The 16,752-nt window shown below is 39.7% G+C and overlaps 1 protein-coding gene across 2 annotated transcripts in view; it reads right to left on the minus strand.

The window, feature by feature from the left end:
* tmem132e (transmembrane protein 132E) overlaps positions 1–16,752 on the minus strand; it is a 151,634-nt gene that overhangs the window by 32,935 nt on the left and 101,947 nt on the right. For both annotated transcript variants that reach the window (XM_055657955.1, XM_055657954.1), the window contains exon 5: positions 16,332–16,475. In XM_055657955.1, the coding sequence (XP_055513930.1) occupies positions 16,332–16,475 (144 nt within the window). The remainder of the gene's footprint in view (positions 1–16,331; positions 16,476–16,752) is intronic.

Genomic DNA, 16,752 nt, shown 5'->3' on the forward strand with positions numbered 1-16,752 from the left:
ATTATACATTAGGCAGCAGAATTTTTCTCTTTGTCTATTCTGTTGGTGGAAATGTATGGAGTTAAATTGGAAACAGAAAGGATATATGACCTGGATGCAACTTTGCAAATAAGGGAGCCTTTGATGCTCCAATGCAATTGAGGTTATAGGTTTGGAATGTTTGTTGATGAAGCCATGTTGAGCTGCAGCATCACATTATGTAGAGGGTACATATTGTAACCATCAGTAGTGGAAAGAAGAAATGTTCAAGGTATTAAAAGGTGTGCCAGTCAGGTGGGCTGTTTTGTTCTGGACAGGTCATTGAGGTAATTTTACTTCGGAGTCACGTGAGTGACTACGTGAAGAACCCGCTCAGTGCGCAGGCGCGGCATTACGCCAGCAGTGCAACAGTATATAGACACAACCCACAACATCAGAGGGAGTGAACAAGCCTTATGGGTCAGCCACAAAAAACCTCATGGCCGGGTAACAAGCCAAACCATCTCAAGATGGCTAAAACAGGTACTGAAAGCTGCCGGGATAAATATTAATACCTTTAAATCTCATTCCACTAGGGCAGCGTCCACATCAACGGCAGCAAGAATGGATGTACCTATTGACCTCATACTGAATACAGCAGGATGGTCGAGGGAAACAACATTCAGAACATTTTACAATAAGCCGTTGATGAAACCCGATTTATTTGCAGCAAAGATATTAGAAGCTGCAAATATTTAATTTAAGCCCGGGGGAGCAATTTATTTTTTGTTATTGTTAATAAATACCTTTTTTTTTCTTGAAAACCAGATTCATTGGTTAATTACGATAACACTTCCTCCGTCAAGAACTTCGGCAGTGAGTGAATAAAACTGTTACACGGTTTGAAATCACAGAGCTTTGAAATCTTCACGTAGTCAATCACGTGACTCCGAAGTAAAATAGTAAGATTAAACGAGAACTTACCAGTTTGAAGTTTGATCTGTATTTTATGAGGAGTTACGATGAGGGATTACGTGCCCTCCGCTCCCACCCTCATTATATGGATCAAACTGATAAATTGATGTCTCTTTTTCTTCACTATGTTTACTTCAAATACTTGTGTCTATCTGTGATTCCACACTGCTGCTTGTAAGTATGCCGTGCCTGCGCACTGAGCGGGTTCTTCACGTAATCCCTCATCGTAACTCATCATAAAATACAGATCAAACTTCAAACTGGTAAGTTCTCGTTTAATCTTACTATTAGTAACCATTGGGGTGCCACAGAGATCACAACTGGGGCCCAACAGGTCCAGTGACCAGTTTGATTCTGATTTCTGCTGCTATCCTTGTCAAGTATGCACATCTCATTGTGACCTCATGAGTGTTATTGAGTATTGTAAATTACACCTCCTGTAAGCGGTGAGAAGGCTCCATGAAACTGGGCCCTGCTTCTGATTTTCTCTCAGGTGTACACTTTCCATCAGTTCAATGATGAAAGCTGTTGTCGACAGTGCTCAATCAGGCTTACTCTCCTACAATCTGCTCACCAAGCCTGGTTTAGGTGATGTCATACCCACTAGTTGGAGTGAATGCCCTTGATATCAAGGCAGAAATTTACCAAATATGGCTTCAGTAGTCTTGGTAAAACCAAGATAATTGGGCATCAAGGTGAAAACAGTCAAATGATTGGTAGACCTCACAGTAAGGACCTGGTTAAAATTCAAGCATGGGCTGACAAGTGATAAGTAACAATACAAATGTACAAAGCAATGACAATCTCCAACCACAGTCATCATTTAGTACCCCATTGTTGACATCCTCGAGGTCACCATTGTCCAGAAACTCAACTGGACTTGCCATATCAACACTGAAGTTACAATGGGCCAGATTTTACTCATCTCCTAACATTCATTGCAAGTCAAATGTGTGTCAGGAAATGATCAATTTTCCTGGATGGATGCAGATCCCCCAACACCCAATGAACCAAGCACATTTTATTTATGTTTATAATGACATGGGAGAAGGCATTCAGCTCTTTGAATCCATACTGCCTTCCAAGGGAATAATTCCATTAGAACAATTCTTTATATCCCTGAATCATATTCTCCTCAGACATGCCCTTCAATTTTCATTTCTTTTTTCATAAAAAATATCCTAATGAGTAATTTACAGTTTACTGGATAATTAACCAGTTGGGATTTGAGAGGAAACCCAAAAGAGAACATGTCAACACTACACATGTCAGGTATCAATTCCAGTCACTGGAGCTGTCTGGAAACAGCACACATTGCTGTGTCACTATGCCATCTGAATCAACAACCACCATTCGGGACAAAGCAGCCCCTTGACTGGTAAACATATCCAGTATCCTAAATATTCATACTGTGAGATTCAAAAATCACAAATGCTCTTGAGACAAATTCAGACAAAGAAGTGTTTTTATTAATTTCATATTCTGCAGAATAGGTGCCTCTCCTCTGATGTCCCCTAGAGGCACACCGAAGATGGAGATGCTTTCTATCTTTATACATTTCATTTCATTATTATCACATTCTCATCCCTCCCCATTGAGCTTCTTCCAATCATAACATAAAGCCCTGTTTCCCACGAGAACGTCTGGGAACGCCCACCTAACGTCAAAGACACCTCCCCTATCATGCATCGCATGTGCATTTAAATTAGGCATCTTGTCATAGTGGGTGTGTGTACATATTCATGTAATCTCATCAAGCATGCGTAGTTGAGCGTGACTTCGTGTCCCTTTCCCCTTCGTTCTAATTTCTTTACTATCTCCTGCTGAAGTCTTTCTACTGCTACTTTTTATCTAGAATTTCTCTCTGTTCTTATTTGCTGTTTTTCTACTGCCTGCAACATAATCTTTACTACTTGTTTTTCACTTCTGTGAAAAGGAATTGATCTAACTGTTCTTGTCAGACCGAAAGGATCTTCAAGGAGGCTATTTAACAAACCCCCTTCCCCCTCAGGGTCCTCTCCTAGGTACCTCCCTCGGGGGTCTAATTTCAACCAAACTTATCTTCCCCTTCTGCCCTTTGACTCCCCGTCCTGTTGGCCGGGTGATCTTCGTCCACCCCGGCCCCTGTCTTCTCTTTCCTTTGGGTATTTTGGCCTCCTCCGGCTCTGCATTTGTCCCAACGGACTATACCTTATCATGTTGGCTCCTCCAACCCCTGGGTATTTCCTGCCCTCCAGGGTCCACCATTTGCCCCAACGGACTATTGGGCAGAATGCGGGGATTTGGCCCACAGCCTTTTCCCCTCCCTTTTTCTTAACACAGTGTTTAATTACCTTATTTATCATAATCATATTCTTAATACCATGTTCATCATATTCTCAATACCGTGTTCATCATATCTGCCTTGCCCGTACAAGGTCTTAATTTCTACAGAACTTCTTATCTTCCCCTCCCTTCTGGGTACCTTACAGCCCCCTGAATCCTTCAGGGCGTCACCCACAAGGTCTTTCCACAATCGCCCAGGAAGTACTTTATTAGTCATTGTTCCTACCTGGGTTCTGTGCACAGAAATTGTTCGATTGATTTTTCACGATTTCCAACTACTCCCACTTCTTTGCCGAGTCTCTGTGTGGTCCGGATACTACTGCTTAAACAGCTGATGGCAAGCAAGGAGTCTGAGACCGCTGAACTCAGCAGGGTGCACCTTCCCTTCGTCCGTCTACTCCCGTCAGCTGTCCAGGAGTATTGGATCTCGGAACGAGCCCCCAAGTTGTGAGATTCAAAAACACTTCTTTGTCTGAATTTGTCTCAAGAGCATTTGTGATTTTTGAATCTCACAATACCCTCCAATACTGACATAAAGTGTGCTTTCTACGTAGTTACTCACCCAGGCTACTCAACAGCCACTTTCAAACCCATAATCTATCACCAAGACAGACAGGGATAACAAACAAGATAGACACAAAATGCTGGAGTAACTCAGCAGGTCAGGCAGCATCTCTGGAGAAAAGGAATAGGTAACGTTTTGGATCAAGACCCTTCTTCAGACCAGACAAGCACATGCACATGGGATAACAAGCATATGGGAACACCACCATTGCAGGCTCCCACTGAAGCACCTCTGTTGGAATTAGAAACATATTGCCTTCCGATATCGCTGCTGGATCAAAATCCTGGTACTTAACTCTCAACGATATTGTGGGAGTACCTTTGCAAGGAAGACTTCAGTGGTTCAACAAGATAGCTAATCACTGTCTTCTCAAGGGCAATTGGGGATGTGTAATAAATGGCGGTCTTGCTAACAACATTCAGATTCCCCCAAAATGAATAAATAATAAATAAAATCATCTTTTTTTTTTACTTTCCACGTGCAGGAATAATGAGCGCTTGATATTTTTAACAGTTCAGATCCAGGATTACATTCAAATTTTCTAAGCCCTAATATAAAGATAAACATTTCCCAGATTACCACTTACAATAGTGGGAAGATATGAACTGTACAATTATAAAACCATAGCATATGTGGCTGTATATAATAATGCATAGTAATGGCTTTATATTTTCCAATTGTTAGCCCCCAATTCTCACATATTAAACTGATATAAAAATGAATGTGATGGGCCAAATTCTGTTGCTAGTAAATCCAACAAAGTTGTTCATCCCTTATCTATAATTAATGAAACCTCGCAATATCAATGCTTTTACACGTTTGGTACTCTTCTTATTCTATACTTTATTCTATAGTTGTAAATTAGTTTAATCTCTTCTTATTTCTTATTCTAATTTGAGTTTAAAGATTTTCACTGTGCAATGTTCAATCCATTCTCTTGCTCTGCTGGATTGCTTGACCAATGTGCAGTTTTAGGTGATCTATGTCCTGCAACTAAACATTGGTGAGGGCGAAACTATTTTCAACCCTGAAACAAGCAAAACAAAACAAGCAATTCCATCTTCCTCTCCAATACTATTTCAACATCAAATTGTTCAATACCGCAACCCTGAGCTGATTCCTTAAGTTCTTTACAGTGTTCTAGCTGCTGTTATGTTAGTTGTGTATTTCTCTTCAAGGCTCTGTACAGTTCTGAGCAGACCTAGTATATTATTTGTGGTAATTGATGATGCAAAATTTCAGTGACCCTTCCAGCAAATATGATGAAAGCAATCCACCATCAACATTTTTGTTGATGCATTAAATAATGAGTTCTCCTTGATACAATTATTCAGTCATTATTGTACACTATTGTATATGTGTCTTTTTCCAATAATGGAGAAATTTTGAGGAACGAGGTTATTATTCAGGTTTTTACATCAATACACTGTTCTTAACAAAAATCTACCCATCATGTGAAACCTTACAACAGATACAAATTAGATAACTTCAAGACCGAAAATGTGTCTGCTTTCATAACAGGCAAATTTTCATTGTTTTACCACCATTTTGGACACCAAATCTCTCCCACATTTAGTTACGAATATTTAACTCATAAATAAACTTCATATGATCCCTCATATACTTTTTGATAATGATCCAGGGAAATATCTTCATCAATACCAGGAGAAAAATACAGTAAAATGTCCGGTATTCCGCCTAGCAAAGATCCCGTAACGGTTGTTGTGCTTGGTGTCCATTGTCACAATGACCGTTATCGGGGTCGGTACCTCAGTAAATTAAACCACGGAGGCTCCAAACCTCCACTGCTTTTCACAAACCCCAACTATTTATCCTATGGTAGTAGTGATTTTTGGGCAAGTTAATTATTTTTCTTATATTCACAATTAATATATCAAAAACATCGTGGTTTAAAAAAAACGACCATTTATGATCTATTTTCCGACTTTTTAAAGTCAATAAAAAACATTTTTGGGGCATAAATTGATCATCAAAACGAAGAAAATCTTCAATTTGGCAACACTGTATCTTGTTTACCATTCATATGGATCAAGTCGCTAACTTCATTCCTTTGTGTCACCTCTGGAAGCTCCACAACGACCGTTACGGAGACATTTATCTTCCTAAAAAATCATCCCAAATCAAACCTTCCGACAAATCATCGGCCATCGATATAGCTCAAATCCATAAGGTAATGTACCGTTTTTGTGTATCTATGGATATAATTTGGTTTTCTCTAATAATGTAACGTTCGTTTTCTGGGACATCAAACCTTTGCGAGTCCACTGCAACGTACGTTTGTATGTATGATCGTGTAACGTGCGTTGCGGTGTCCACTCAGATGGATGCAGTATTCTACTACATGATCAGGTGAATGAAGTAGAAACGGTGTTTGCAATTTTATTGTTCCATGTGGTATTCATAAACATAAAAAGGAATACGAAGTACGTCCACTTACTGTACCAACCAGGTCAGTGGTGGACACCACGCGACAACCGTTACACAAAATGTATTTGTGTATTCTGATGACATTTTCGGAAACTTGCCATCATAATGCTATCTTTTCTTATATTTTTTGTTGATACTATGTTAGTCATGAACCCAATAAAATGCTTGTCAACTTTTTTGAAGGAATTTGAAATTTGACCCCCTTTGTCACATTATTGTGTGCCAGTATTGTAAAAAGATACACATTACTGCATTATCTGTTTTATTTCTTATTTCTAGAATCTGCAAGGTTTTTTCCATTATCATACTTTTCTCCCAGCCTGGGTACAATGGTGTAACCACGGGTAAATCCTGACATAGCTATCCTCTGTCCACCCCTTGCCAAGATTGGAACTGGACGACAGGAGTGATAAATGTAGTGAGAATGAGTCTTCTCTAGAATCTTGCATTTCATTTGGAAGATGGGAGTGGGAGGGGATCTTGCTCAGATCAGATATCCTGTGATTTTTTTGTAAGAAATGGTGAATTTTCTGTGCATTAATAGAGTGAGAATTTGATGAGGTGGTGATGTTTTTATGATTAATCATAATTTCTTGGCATATTTTCAAATTATTCGTCTGAATGAGATGATCTAAAGTGCTTACATTATGCATTTTGAAAGTTTTCTTTAATCTATAAATCCTATTGTTAATTATTGGCTTGATCACAACAGAAAATGGATTAAAACATTCAATTAAAGGAAATTGAACTGTCTATTCTAATTGCTTAAATGAGATCAATTCTAATGGCCCAGATTCTGCCACCGTAAATGAAAGGGCACTAATCAGGATTTGGCTTCATTGTAGAAAGAAAATAACAATGACTTTGGGATTTACGCGATGCATAGATTAATGTGGAAATCCCCAAGTTCCTGTCAATGACAGCATTTTCTGACAAGGTTTGCTGCTATATTGCCTTCTCAGCCTTTATCAAACAAATTTCACAAATATATATTAAATTTGCTGAAAATGTTACTTTCTGTTACTAAAGTGAGAATTATGTGTAATAAGGAACAGCAGATGCTGGTTTAAACCAAAGATAGACACAAAAAATCTGGAGTAACTCAGCGGAACCGAAATGTCACCCATTTCTTCTCTCCAGAGATGTTGCCTGTCCCGCTGAGTTACTCCAGCTTTTTGTGTCTATAGCCATTATTACAACTTAGTAACCATATATGCCTTTAAAAGTGTGTGTATGTCGATTGTAACTTATTCGCATACTTGAAAATAATAGATATTAATTGTAAAATGTTCACTTCAGCATTAATTTGTGTATGTATCAATCTCGGTTAAATATTTACAATATTAACAAATAAATATTATGCTTTTATTTTTCTGTTTGTTGTTTATGTGAACCCTTCAGCTTTACAGCATTACTGTGACTGGCTATGCAGGAACCCTGGGAAATGATACCTAATAGTCATTGGCATTGTTGAAGAAATCTGTGCCACACAGCTTGCTAGACCCTTTGATGTCAGTGACAGTTGTTTAATCACCACTGACAGTGAAATCTAGTTCATTTAAGATTGCTACGAATTCATAAAAATGAATGTTTTAGAACAATGATGAGATATACACTCAAAATTATACACTCTGGTTAATTTCAAAAATCGTGAGTTGAATTTTAAACAAGCAATGAGAATAAAATAACTATTAAAAATGGAACTGCCTTTGTCAGCTTATGTTGATTCCTCTTGTCGTATCGTTATACTTTTCCAAGCCACTGCACAACGCAGGCTCTGGCACATGGGTTGAAGACCTTGAGATCTTCTGGCTTGCAGGGCTCTGGGTGAAGGGGGCAGGTAAGTAAGTGCTACATAGTTTGGGTTGCCTCCCCGCAGTCACATCCGGTTGGTCCATCGTTGTTGTACCCCCAAATCTGCATGGGGGCTTTGCACCGTCTGAACCGTGTTCTGAGGCGATTGAGGCAGAGCCAGACTGGCCATGTCTCTTTCGCTCCCAGTGGAAGGGACTACTCAGGGTGTGGGGTTTTGATTGTAGGTGTGTCACCCAAGCATCTATCCTACAGGTGCGGGGGTTATCATTCAGGGGTTGAACTGCATGTAGGAAGCTATTTCTGGATTTTAACCTTTTTGGTGCCTGGACATGTTGGAAGAGTGGATGACGAGAGTCATCCTCCTGCTTGGTGCGTTCCATTTTTGGGGATACTGCTCTTCTGATTGGAGGGGGTGCAATACAACACAGCAAGTGCACGTCGTCAACTCATGTGGGTTTGAGGCACACGAGTTGATGACCTGTACCTGCTGTGTGGGTTTGAACGCTCCATCTTTGGGGACCAAAGAAGGAGCATTCACGTCGCAGTCCCTGTCAGGTTTTACACCTGCGAATTCTTCTATCATGCTACACTAACATGTTGATTAAGCATTAATAGTTATTTTTAGCTGGACACAACACTGTCAGAGGCCCTCGGGCATAATCAGGGACGGGGAGTGAGTCTAACAGCAGAGGTGGAGTTGCAGGACATGAGATTGTCTTCAGAAATAGCGCTGTGCCAGGTGGAGCTACAGTACCTTCCGTAATGTTTGGGACAAAGACCCATCATTTATTTATTTGCCTCTGTACTCCGCAATTTGAGATATGTAATATTAAAAAAATCACATATGGTTAAAGTGCACATTATCAGATTTTATTGAAGGGTAATTTTATACATTTTGGTTTCACAATGTACAAATTACAGCTGTGCTTATTCATAGTCCCCCACTTTCTGTGCACCATAATGTTTGGGACACATGGCTTCACAGGTGTTGGTAATTGCTCATGTGTGTTTAATTACCTCCTTCATGCAGGTATAAAGAGAGCTCTCAGCATCTAGTCTTTCCTCCAGTCTTTCCATCACCTTTGAAACCTTTTATTGCTGTTTATCAACATGAGGACAAACGTTTTGCCAATGAGAGTCAAATAAGCCATTATAAGACTGGGAACCAAGAATAAAACCGTTATAGAGACATCAGCCAAACCTTAGGCTTACTAAAATCAACTGTGGAACATCATTAAGAAAAAGAGCACTGGTGAGCTTATTAATCGTAAAGGGACTGGCAGGCCAAGGAAGACCTCCACAGCTGATGACTGAAGAATACTCTCTATAGTAAAGGAAAATCCCCAAACACCTGTCCGACAGAACAGAAACACTCTTCAGCAGTCAGGTGTGGATTTGTCAATGACCACTGTCCACAGAAGACTTCATGAACAGAAATACACTGCAAGATGCAAACCACTGGTTAGCTGCAAAAAAGGATGGCCAGGTTACAGTTTGTCAAGAAGTACTTAAAGGAGCAACCACAGTTCTGGAGAAAGGTCTTGTGGACAGATGAGACGAAGATTGACATATCAGAGTGATGGCAAGAGCAAAGTATGGAGGAGAGAAGGAACTGCCCAAGATCCAAAGTATACCGCCTTATCTGTGAAACACAGTAGTGCGGGTGTTATGACCTGGGCATGTATGGCCGCTGAAGGTACTGGCTCACTTATGTTCATTGATGATACTGATGGTAGTAGCCTAATGAATTCTGAAGTGTAGAGACACATCCTATCTGCTCAAGTTCAAACAAATGCCTCAAAACTCATTGGCCGGTGGTTCATGTTACAGTAAGACAATGATCGCAAACATACTGCTAAAGCAAGAAAGGAGTTTTTTTAAGCTAAACAATGGTCAATTCTTGAGTGGCCAAGTCAATCACCCGATCTGAACCCAATTGAACATGCCTTTTATATGCTGAAGAGGACTAGCCCCCAAAACAAGCATAAACGAAAGGTGGTTGCATACAGGCCTGGCAGAGCATCACCACGGAAAACACCCAGCGACTGGTGATGTCCATGAATAACAGACTTCAAGCAGTGATTGCATGCAAAGTATATGCAACAAAATACTAAACATGACTACTTTCATTTACGTGACATTTCTGAGTCCCAAACATCATGGTTCCCTTAAATGGGGGGGGGAGGGACTATGTATAAACACTACTGTAATTTCTACATGGTGAAACCAAAATTTATAAAAAATGGCCTTTATATCTGACAATGTGCACTTTAACCACATGTGATTTTTTTTCTATTACAAATCTCAAATTGTGGAGTACAGAGGCAAATAAATAAATGATGGGTCTTTGTCCCAAACATTATGGAGAGCACTGTATGTTGCTCCTCATTGCATCTAATTCATCTGATCAGTGAGGCCCTTGATACATAATGCCAGGGGGCCACTTGGTGTGGGCAATGAAAATTGTCTCCGGCAAACTATATTCTTAGGTGGATACAAAATATGCAAGATCTTGTCAAGCAGAGATTCAAAGAAATAATGACTTTAGTTACCAGCGGGACTGAAGCTGTAATAATTCAGTATGTCTGCAAGCCATCCTAAAACGTCTAGCATTTTTCATCATTACCCTCTCTTTGAAGCCTGAACAAATCAGTAGTGTTCTATAAACCGACGATTCCTTAAGACAACAATAGGGTAGCAATAGTGGAAGTACAGATAATACAAATCTCCCTCTTCTCCTAAGCTGCTGCATGTTTCTGAGATTGTTATCTTCTCTTGCCTCTCTAATATACATTGATGCTGGTGTTCTCTCCTTCCTTCTCTCCAGAGATGCTGCCTTTCCTACTGAGTTACTCCAGCATTTTGTGTCTATCTTTGATGCTGGTTTTGGTTACTCCCTTAGAGATCCAGCCAAGGAAGTCAAGTCAAGTCCTGTTTATTGTCATGTGCATGAGCTACAGGTACAGTAAAAAAACTTGCTTACGGCATCATCACGAGCATATTTATTATTATTATTAACATTATACTTATGGGCGCCTTTCAAAGACTCTCAAGGACGTCTTACAAAATTTAATAAGAAAAATAAAACAAAAACAAAAACAAAAAAAAATAGCAGGGACATCAACAACAATTGAAAGAGGGAGCAGCTGCAGCTTAACGCGCCAATGTTCACTCTCCCTTCCGGCAGCCATCTTGGAGACAAAACAATCAAAACACCTTTTAACGTTGAACATTTCGCCTTCCACCACAGTGAGGAGTGTGCAGGAGTCACTGTGGTGGAAGGCGAAATATAGTTCAAGTCCTTCCCCTTGCTCTTCCGCGGTCGTGGGCCTCGAGCCCCCTTTGAAGGGAACATCTTGACTCCTGTAGCCAGTGTTCGGGCCCTCCGCATCAAGGCGCTCCACTCCTGCAGCTCCCCTGCGCCGGGCGAACAAACTTCTCGTCAGGGCAGGTCGATCCTTCTGCGGCGTTGGAGCTCCCGACTAGCCTCACCCCGAGACCTTGGTGATAAAGTCCGCGGTGGTCACATATAACTCAGCCAACAAATCACCTTTTCCAGTCAATAATGGACCATTGTAGACTTCATCTTTCTTTGGCCATCGGTGCCGACTCTAATTTTTCTGAACATTTTCCTACCTCGTTTCCCCTCTCCCCTGACTCTGTCTGAAGGTTGGTCTCGATCCGAAACGTCACCTATTACTTATCTCCAGAGATGCTGCCTGACCTGCTGAGTTACTTCAGCATATTGTGTCTTTTCTTTGATGTAAACCATTATCTGCAGTTCCTTCCTACACATTTAAACCATAAGGCATCTTCAGCACTAGTATTATATACAACCACAATATGCAACACCATAGTTTTCTTAACTTTCTCTCCCATCAACACTAAAATAGGAGACCAAACCTGATTCAATGAGGTTTGCAAAAGAGCTGCAAAGTAGGATGCCAACTTGGTGAAGCTATGCAGGACTACATACACATACATTCTAATCAATAAATAGAATTGTGGCGGCACCTGGTGGTTGGCCACGGGCAGGGCGAACCCTCGGCTCTGAAGGGAGGAGTTAGGTGTCTCGGTGTGGGAGGCGCAGGTCACGGGGTTGACCCATAGGGCAAGGTCGAGCAACGCCCGTGCCCATTTGAGGAGTAGGGAGCTGTATCATACCGAATAAAACACGTCTCGAGCACACAACTTGTGTCCGCTTAGTTTTTGGCTGGACTACTGCGATTCCCCGCTATAGAATACTAATTAGAATGTGTGTGTATATAGAATACCAAGAGATAAACAAATCTCACTACCAGTGGATCAAGTCAGAGCTCTTTAGTTCAGCGTATGATCATGAAGTAGTGGACAATTAGACAACTGGCTGGAGGAGATAAGAATCTTTATCCTGAATGATAGCAGAGCTCAAGTGCCAAAAAACAAAAGCTCAAATGTTATAATCTTGAGCATCTCCTGAGGTCTCCACTATCACAATAATCAATATACAATCAATTCCAATTAATCCATATATCAAAAAACATCTTCGAACACAAGATTTGGTATAGATTATGGATGGCAACAATGCCCTGGCTATAGTACTGAAGGCAAGCCACTAGCAAAGTTCATCTACAGATGGTAGACACAAAATGCTGGAGTAACTCAGCGGGTGAGGCAGCATCTCTGGAGAGAAGGAATAGGCGACGTTTCGGGTCGAGACCCTTCTTCAGACTGAATCCACACGGTTTATCTACAGATGCATGTCCAGCTTCTACAGTACAGTACGGAAAATTGACAGGATATGCCCTGTTCAAAAAAGCTATGCCTGTATGCAGTGCGATCTGAATAACATGCCTGCAATGACTGATACATGAATATTCACTGCGCATAAGTGCAAGGCAATGAACATCTCCTACAAGAAAATATCCATGACCTCCTCTCGACTTTCAGTGTCGTAACTTGTAGCAAGTTCTGTACTCAAGAGTGTTAGCTTCACTGTTGACAGAGAGGAAACAATCAGACCAGTTACAAATAAACAGAAGCCAAAATTGTAGTCCGGACCAAGGCAATGCTCACATCCTGATTCCTTTACACCATCTACAGGGCAGAAGTCAGGATGGAATATTTTCCATTTGTTGCAACAAGTTCAACTCCAATACCACTCAGGAAGTTGATATGATCCGGGCAGTTGAAACCTCCATGTTGAAATTTACTCCCTCCTGGTTACTGCCTGTACCACCTACGAAAACATTTATATTCTATCTTCTTTTATTTTATTACGGTGCTTTACAGCTAATTATGCACTTTTGAACTTTACACAAAATGGCTGTCGATTCCTACATCACCTTTGCTGACTAAAGATTTAGGAAATAGCAGCTAATTTGTGCAGTTAACATGGACTTCTACCACAAAAAAATCTAAAATTCCCCAGATTTGAGGCATAAATCACTGTCAAAGGTGCCTCAACAAAGTACTGAGTAAAGGGTCTGAATACTTATGTAAATGTGATATTTCAGTTATTTCTTTTTAATTACTTTGCAAAAATTTCTAAACACCTGTTTTTGCTTTTTTATTATGTGATATTGTGCGTAGATTGATGATTAAAAAAATAATTTAATCCATTTTAGAATGTGGAAAAGTGAAGGGGTTTGAATACTTTCTGAATGCACTGTAGAGTCAGTCAGACCTCACACAAAAATAGATAGTTGTGGTTGTGGTAGATCAATCATTTTCCAGCTCAGGATATTGCTAAATCAGTTCCTCAGCGCAGTGTCTCAGATCCAGTCGTTCATCTGTTTTCTAAATAACCTTTTTTCCATCATAAGGTCAGAAATAGGCACGTTTATTGATGTCCAAAAATAACTGATATAATAATCAACATGAGATAACTAGTTTACAAACATAGAAACATAGAAATTAGGTGCAGGAGTAGGCCATTCGGCCCTTCGAGCCTGCACCGCCATTCAATATGATCATGGCTGATCATCCAACTCAGTATCCCGTAACTGCCTTCTCTCCATACCCTCTGATCCCCTTAGCCACAAGGGCCACATCTAACTCCCTCTTAAATATAGCCAATGAACTGGCCTCGACTACCCTCTGTGGCAGAGAGTTCCAGAGATTCACCACTCTGTGTGAAAAAAGTTCTTCTCATCTCAGTTTTAAAGGATTTCCCCCTTATCCTTAAGCTGTGACCCCCTTGTCCTGGACTTCCCCAACATCGGGAGCAATCTTCCTGCATCTAGCCTGTCCAACCCCTTAAGAATTTTGTAAGTTTCTATAAGATCCCCTCTCAGTCTCCTAAATTCTAGAGAGTATAAACCAAGTCTATCCAGTCTTTCTTCATAAGACAGTCCTGACATCCCAGGAATCAGTCTGGTGAACCTTCTCTGCACTCCCTCTATGGCAAGAATGTCCTTCCTCAGATTTGGAGACTGTACGCAATACTCCAGGTGTGGTCTCACCAAGACCCTGTACAACTGCAGTAGAACCTCCCTGCTCCTATACTCAAATCCTTTTGCTATGAAAGCTAACATACCATTTGCTTTCTTCACTGCCTGCTGCACCTGCATGCCTACTTTCAATGACTGGTGTACCATGACACCCAGGTCTCGCTGCATCTCCCCTTTTCCTAGTCAGCCACCATTTAGATAATAGTCTGCTTTCCTGTTTTTGCCACCAAAATGCATAACCTCACAATAATGATTAGAGGATATATATTACTCAGAAGTATGGGGAGAACTTATTCTTCAATTAGCGTGATGGAAACATTTACATCTTGAGAAGGAATACAAGATCAAACAATTTTACACCACCTTCGGATGAGGGCAATGCTACATCTAAAAATAAATGGGTGATGCTTTGAAGTGGATCTTTTAAACTTTGGTTATGTTTTAGTCTACAAGCCTATATGAAGAATGTGGAATAAATTGTATCCTTAAGAGGGTTGAAATAACAGCGCAAAGTTCTATACATTCTGTCAATTGGCTACATTCTACAAATGCTCTAGTCTAAAATATGGAAGATAAAAACATTCAGCTTGGTTTGTTAAAGGAAGCTGTTCTATGGAAAGATGTATTCATATTAATTCTATCCAATGTGCTACGCAATTTTCTTTATAACTAGTTATTAATTACCTTGTTCAATGAAGTTGGTGCAAATAATTTACAAAACATAGCTGAGATTCTGTAATGAATATGATTATTCTTGCATATCATACCTCAGGTAATACAGAATAATTTACATAATCTAATAGTGAAAGAAACTATATACAATTGATTATTCAGTATTTCACTGAGGCAGTTTCCCACCCAAGACTATAAAGGAAGCCTCTAGGACACAGATCTATTCATTTACCTTGTGTAGCACTGTTATTAGCCTTGATTTGTCATTGGGAGTGAAATGAAAACACAGTTCAACATGCTAAATTTGGCAGTCCTCAAAAAGAACATAGAAGCTTAGTGAAGCCAACTAATCATAATGACTGTGGCATTCAGCCATTGCCTGGATGCTTCAGCAGGAAGCCAATATCAGGAGCGCCATTTAAGATTTACCTACATTGTTTAAGCTGGCCTACACCTATTGTACCCATTTGTTAGACAAATGGGAGAATGGTTTCCTAAATATTAGGAAACAGAAGGTTAAAGATAACTCTGGCCGAATAAAACAAGGATAAAAAGCTACAGAGACGTTGGTCATTGGTCATTATTATTTCAAAAATGTGAAATCCACCTGTAACCATTGTCTTTGTGTGCTACCAGGTCAACACACAGTTTCCTCCAACATAATCTAAATGCCCTCACAAAAGAAAGATAGGTAAATATCCTGTCAGCTTCTCAGAATATTTTTAGGATTTGGCTGGTAAGAAGGGTATTCCTGTTTACACAAATACCATTTTATTTATAATATCTTGCGCACAATTTGAAAATCATATGTACATTTTGAAAAATAGGCAATATTTACATTATAGTTACAACATAATTATAATCTCGAGATGTTTCTCACTGATATAAATTATATTCAGTGTATAAATATCTGTTCAAGATATCTTTACACCACATCAGTCATGTTGCTCCATTTTGATCACACTGGACTTCATGTTTACGATGACAGCTGCTTAATGTATAATGGAAATACTAATACTACATCAATTTTCCTGACTAATCAATCTGCTACTGAGTGGACAGAAGAAATTAATTCAGCTGCCAATATTTGTGAACAATTTATGCAAACTACATTGTTATTCCACCATTTTGAGTGAAGTTACCTTAATAATATCTTCATTAGTGGACCTGCACTCAACAAAGGATGACACATCTGTGATGATTCCATTCACTTCCACTGCAATGACCTTTAGAGGAATAGCCACAGTCCTTCCTGTAAGTATTGCAGTATTGATGATCTCAGTATTCTGGTGAAGAAGAAAAAATACATATTGTCAGTGTTTAGACATTTCATTGTTTTTGTAGTCCTTTGGCAAATAATTAATCTATTTAAAAAATGAGTTTCTTACACAAGTAACTTAGATTACATTATGTGTTGAATTGCTAAAGAAAATTATTAGATAACATCCAATTTCTAATGAAAGCACTCAAACTCATCATGGGATTCAATATCAAAAAATATATATTAACTTTAACATAGGCACCTTGATAGTATATTCAAATACCTTTTGATCTTCCTGCTCC

The sequence above is a fragment of the Leucoraja erinacea genome, chromosome 28 (assembly GCF_028641065.1).
Source record: "Leucoraja erinacea ecotype New England chromosome 28, Leri_hhj_1, whole genome shotgun sequence".
Taxonomy (NCBI): Eukaryota; Metazoa; Chordata; class Chondrichthyes; order Rajiformes; family Rajidae; genus Leucoraja; species Leucoraja erinaceus.